At 38.2% G+C, this 6,293-nt stretch overlaps 1 protein-coding gene across 1 annotated transcript; it reads left to right on the top strand.

Annotated features, from left to right (window-relative positions):
- The first annotated feature begins 4,077 nt into the window (after nucleotides 1-4,077).
- Nucleotides 4,078-5,952, top strand: LOC137083126 (extracellular superoxide dismutase [Cu-Zn]-like). Its single transcript, XM_067448841.1, has 2 exons — nucleotides 4,078-4,230; nucleotides 5,177-5,952. The coding sequence occupies exon 2, from the start codon at nucleotides 5,192-5,194 to the stop codon at nucleotides 5,864-5,866; it is 675 nt and encodes a 224-aa protein (XP_067304942.1). The 5' UTR covers nucleotides 4,078-4,230; nucleotides 5,177-5,191; the 3' UTR covers nucleotides 5,867-5,952.
- The last annotated feature ends 341 nt before the right edge of the window (nucleotides 5,953-6,293 follow it).

The raw sequence follows: 6,293 nt of genomic DNA, 5'->3' as shown, positions 1-6,293 counted from the left end.
GGTGAATTAGACTAGGGTAAGACAATTTTTCTTTTTGTCCACTTTCTCCTATCTGATCTTGAATTCTCTTCTCAAAGTCACTTCAGTCAATTTCTGAGACTGTTCAATCCTCTTATCCTGCCTTGTGTTACTTTTAAAAGGCTTGTGACTGTATATTATCCTTTCAGCCTTACAGTAACTTTCCTCCTCTTTTTGTGAGGGGCTAAGATACCGTTCTTCCAGCCCTCTTACTTGAGTTGGTTTCTCAATAATCCCTTCCACATCAGTGGTTCCTTGTTTTACCTCATTAATGAATGACAGTAGATCTTTTAAGCACTGAATGACCTCACTTTCCCCCTCGTTCTCCTGCATTTCGTCCAACATGCTTTCAATTGTCTTGATGAGCCACCGTCTGGGCTTACCTAAGGACACATCACATTTCAAGTATCGACAAACCTCTTGCAGATTGTCCTCGTCTAGCTGCCAGAGTTCGGCGCTCACACGGTCATAGAGGTGCTGGCTGTTCTCCATATCTAAGCTCGTCTCTGTATGAAGAGGTAGTCTTCGTCACGCTGCTCTACCTCTCCTGGCTGTTTGGCTCGCTAAAATATGTTACAGGTCTGAAAAGAAACAGGTGTCTTTCCAGTGCAACACATTTATTTGAAGAATGGTCTGAAACATAGAATGATATACAGCGTCAATTATGAATGGAGCATCTCAATTCACTCATTTCTCTATTCATTTCTGCACGCACTCTTCTTTCAACATGTCTTATACTCAGTGTCACAATAAACATTCACTTGCTCAATAAACACAAAAGAAACTAAATGTAACTTATTTTGTACTCTTAAACAATCCTTTGGTATGTTAAACCCTTTCAGTGTATGTACATTTCCAGTTAAAGCATAGATTTCATGCTTTGAATATCTCTAAATAATGATGATATTCTCACGTGCCGCACTTTGTGACTCTTTCTGTCCTAGGCACATGAAAAGAAACTAATTTGTGCTTACGTTAACTCTACTACGAAAATATGACGCACTTTACACAAAATGGCGGACATTAGTAAACTCCATGTGCTTCACTGAACTCACATTACTAGTCACTGATTCGTGTATCCATTATACAGGCAACAAATTAACTCTCTTTTCAACCTTTTCTTCTATCAATTCACAGTATAAACAGTACACAGTATAGCGATCTCCGTTCTCTGCATTAACTCACGACAACTATTCTCCATTACACTTGCGTTACATACACGGGTAGTCAAAACACTGTTTTGTACTCAAGAACTACTAAACACATTAAAACGTCACTGAAAAGTGTTCATGAACTCTTTAACTTGTATTACAGAGGATTTATCTTACCTGAAACATAGAATGATATACAGCGTCAATTATGAATGGAGCATCTCAATTCACTCATTTCTCTATTCATTTCTGCACGCACTCTTCCGTTACTCACGTTCGCGCAGACCTTAGCGAGAGCTCCCCCTAGCGGTCTGGCTCTATTATGACACTGCATACACCCAAATGAATACATTATTACTGCTCACCTCTTCTCAAAATAATAAACAAGAGTCCATGAAACATAAACACTGGATATTTTGGAACATTTAAATGGGGGTCTACTGTTTTCATGTCTAATTTTACATGGTGCCACACCTGTGCACGGTGGCTCTGGATGTTTCTACTCCAGACTCAGTCCACTGCTTCCGCAGGTCCCGCAAGGTCTGGAATCGGTCCTTCTCGACAATCTTCTTCAGGGTCTGGTCACCTCTTCTCGTTGTGTAGCGTTTTTTTGCCACACTTTTTCCTGCCCACAGACTTCCCACTGAGGTGCCTTGATACAGCACTCTGGGAACAGCCTATTCATTCAGAAATTTCTTTCTGTGTCTTACCCTCTCACTTGAGGGTGTCAATGATGGCCTTCTGGACAGCAGTCAGGTCGGCAGTCTTACCCATGATTGCGGTTTTAAGTAATGAACCAGGCTGGGAGTTTTCAAAAGCCTCAGGAATCTTTTGCAGGCGTTTAGAGTTAATTAGTTGATTCAGGTGATTAGGTTAATAGCTCGTTTAGAGAACCTTTTCATGATATGCTAATTTTTTGAAACAGGAATTTTGGGTTTTCATGAGCTATATGCCAAAATCATCAGTATTAAAACAATAAAAGACCTTAAATATTTCAGTTGGTGTGCAATGAATCTAAAATATATGAAAGTTTAATTTGTATCATTACATTTGGAAAATAATGAACTTTTATCACAATATGCAAATTTTTTGAGAAGGACCTGTATATATTTAAGTTGGCCTGACTTTTAAAAAAGTAGTTACTTGCACTCAAGTTTTATGGTAACCTCTACAAATACACAAGTTAACTCTACAAAGTAGTAGCAAGTAGTTTCAAGTCAAAAATGATGACCTAACTTGCTTGAAAATTCTGAGGCAATCAGTTTCCACAGCTTTTCTAAGTAAAGTCAACTGATTACTTTTTACAGGTGGTCCTTTTCTCCTCATCTGTTGCTTGTTGCTGATTCAAATCAAGGAGTCTTTTTCATTGTGTGCAATCTTTGGGTAAGCAAAAATATATTGACATAAAGTTATTTTTGTGTGATTTTTAATGGCAAGAAGGAGTAGATTGTTTGGTTAAATCGTAATGGCACTTTGCTGTAATAAAATGCAATGCAGCCATGATTACAGACATCCGATAGATTGCTTTGAGTATGGAGGTGTCATTTTGAGTAGAAGATTAAATTCAGATGACAATAAAATCGTAAGTTACTAAACCTAACAATAATATGTGTTCTAACTTATAACTAACCAGGGCTGCGTTTCCCAAAAGCATTGTATGCTTAAGTTGAATGTAGAACAATTGCCACCAATGGTCTCTACAATCAACTTAAGCCGGGTGCACACTGTGCGATTTTGGCCATGATTTGGCCGTCTGAGACAAATTTAGGAAATCCTAAAAGATTCCTCAGATCCTAGGCTAAAATCTGACGTCTTTGGTCGTTAGTTTGACATGTTCACCGGCCGCCGATTAATGAGCGCTGTGATCACATTTTACCTCAGACGAAATTCTGGCAGTGTCAGAAGATTTGGCACAGAATCCTGCAGTGTGACTTCTCCTACGACAACAGTCAAATATCTCGGTTTTTCAAGACAAACTATGACCAAAACGAGAGCTAGAAATTTATTTGTAGCCAGTATTCAGTCCCGCGTGTAATGCAGCTCACTGTCACTGAACGCGTCATTCATTGATGATATAAAGCTTCAGGTGAGATTTCTTGCGCGCGTCCGTTTTTAGCGCGCCTAAACTATCGTGCAGTCTGACATTAATGACAACTGAGATCTTACAGTGTGACACGGGGATCATGTTCGTACAGTCTGACAAGGGACATTCGCAAAGGATTTTGAAAAATCGCACAGTGTGACCCATTAGGCTTACAATGCTTTTGGGAAACGCAGCCCAGATTGACTTTATTTCTGTTTTAATGAAAATAATAGTTTTGTTGGAAGTCACCATGATGGAGAGAAGTGTTGTCTTTAGTTGGATTCTTGACCCTTGACTGTGTTATATTAGTGGTTCTCTGGCTGCTATGTGTTTGTGAGACATTTGTTATGGAACAAAAAGTCAAGAGAAAATATCAAGTGAAGTTGTTTATTCATTGATAACATTATATATTGGCAGAATCCACATAATAATTTGATCCCAAAAACATATCCCAATCCACAAAATAATTTGAGAACCAAATTATCCAGAGATCAGTTAACACGATGAGAGGATCTGTCAAATCATCTCAGACGTATTAAGCGAGGTACGAAGAACGGACCCTGAGCAAATGTATGTATTGTTATTTTATCATGATATTTTCCTCACTTCCAACTGTTGCTTTACCCCTTCTAGCCACTACTCTGCTTCTCTGTTTTAATTTCTGTGGCAGAATTAATGCGCCACATACTGGTCTGGCATGTAACTGGCTTTGTGTGGATGTGGCCTGAGTGCACAGGCCAACAAAAGGGAGCTAAATGAGACGCAGGTGACCTTAATTAGTGACTAAAAGGCACACTCTAGTAAACAATTTGAGTTAACATGGTTAACCTGTAGCTCCACATGAGTTGCCCATCAATAATACAAAGTTTGATTGCAAAGGGAATGCTCTCTTAAACCCAGTTCAGGACTGCTCACAGTAATCTTATGACTGCAATATTCAGTCTGCACACAGTTTAAGGACAACATTCCAGTCATACGGTAATGTACCTTTGCTGCTTTTACAACAAACAAAAAAAGTTTGTTTAATCAAAAACATACATTTTGTCTTTTAGTTTACTTATCCTTGTGAAAAAAGTACACTTTGACATGCTTTTAAAAAGAGTATGCATTATGCGCTGCAAAAAATATGAGCTTCTTACTTACTGATTTTGTCTCGTTTCTAGTCTAAATATCTATTTAATCAAGATGCATTTAAGTAAAATGACATAAGATACTTTTCATTGTTTTCTTAAAAATAAAATCAAACTTAAGTGTTTTTGCTTGAAACAAGCAAAACTATCTGCAAATAAGGTGAGAAATACTTCTCATTTAATTCTTGTTTATATCCCAAACAGAAATATTACTTTTCTCATTCCATTGGCAGATAATTTGTATTTTATTATTTAAAATTCTTTTATCTGTAATTTCATATTAAATTGTCTCATCTGAAATCTGGTTAATTTGTACTGCTGAATTTACTGACATTTTACTGTGCATTTATGGTTAACTAAAGTACTTTAATTCCTATTGAAGTGTTTATGTTGTGTATTTAAAAATGCGACTGTATAAATAATGGTGGTGCAATTTATTAGATTTTAAATATAGTAACTTGCGTTTAATATTAAATAACGTGTCAGATCAAATTATGTACTTTTAGTCAACGCAACAAAATAAATGTACTTTAAAGTAATAGTAGTTTTATTTAAATGTTATTATCTGCAAGTAGACCTTTTTAAATGATACTTTCAAGATTTGAAGTGCATAAGAGCACATTCAATACAATTAAACACTTCTTTTTTCACAAGGGTAAAAAAAAATACAATTTATTTTGTGGTTTTCCTTTGCAAATGTCTAATCTCAAAGCTCCCTGAAGCGGAGCTCTGAATTTTATTCTAACATTCTTAACAAAATGGCATGATTTCACTGAATCCACTCTTCATTGTAGGCTTTAAAGCTCAACATGGAGAAACTCATTCTAAAATTCCCTCTGATATTGCTGGTGCTGCATATACGAGGAGGAGAGTTCTCTGACAATCCAGTTCCTTTGCTTGTCGAGGCTCCAATCCCAGAAGTCGTGGAGTTCAACAACACAATCTACGCCACTTGTGAAGTCACTCCTGTCCCCAATTTACCATCTTGCCAGCCAAAGATCTCTGGGCAGGTCCTTTTTAAGCAGCTCTTCCCCAATGGACCTTTAGAAGTGAAACTAAACCTCCGTGGTTTGCCTACCATTGATCATCAATCTCGAGCCATCCACATCCATCAGTATGGAGACCTCAGTCAAGGCAGCGTCAGTGTTGGTCCTCATTACAATCCGCAGGACGTTGACCACCCTAGTCACCCTGGAGACCTGGGCAACTTTCTTTCCGTGCAAGGAGTTATAAGGCATTTCCTGACGCTCCCGGAGGCCAAGCTCTTTGGGGCTCACTCCATTCTGGGACGTGCGGTGGTGGTTCATGAGAAGGAGGATGATCTGGGAATGGGGTCAGATGAGGAGAGTAAACGCAGTGGGAATGCTGGGGAGGGAATTGCTGTCTGCGTGATTGGCATTACTAATCCAAGTCTGTGGCAGAAAACTGAACTGCTCCCCCGAAGACGTGGAGGAAGGGTCCGTAAGTCAAAGATGAGAGTCTGATGTGGTGGAAGAGCTATAATGGCAATCCTGTATAAGTTTTGTCTATATCAGTGTCCTAAATAAAGTAATGTTTAAATACCCTGAAATTCCCTAGATTTATTGCCATTACAAATGCTATTTAACCCTTCTGCATCCCTTGGGATGTTTTCTTCTACTGTGGGGTGTTTTTGAGTCTTAATTTGGCCATAACGTTCTGTTTCAGCAAATGGAATGAGTTTTGGTGACAAATCTTTTTACACATTTTGGGAAAATGCTTTGAAAAATGTTCACAAACTCAACGATACGCTGTGGGCAAATTCACTACCCTTTTGTTACCCTCGTGGCTGAAAACAGACACTAAATTAAACTGCTATAAAGTGTAACAGATTTTTTTTTTTTATCAGAACCAGAACCTTTTTATCACTGTCTTGGACATGTCAAAGATGAG

This window comes from Pseudorasbora parva, chromosome 1 (assembly GCF_024679245.1).
Source record: "Pseudorasbora parva isolate DD20220531a chromosome 1, ASM2467924v1, whole genome shotgun sequence".
In the NCBI taxonomy this organism is placed as follows: Eukaryota; Metazoa; Chordata; class Actinopteri; order Cypriniformes; family Gobionidae; genus Pseudorasbora; species Pseudorasbora parva.
This window is presented reverse-complemented; position numbering and strand designations above follow the sequence as displayed.

What these genes read in the sequence shown, in the direction of transcription:
- LOC137083126 (XM_067448841.1), top strand. Translation starts at nt 5,192, where the DNA reads ATGGAGAAACTCATTCTAAAATTCCCTCTGATATTGCTGGTGCTGCAT.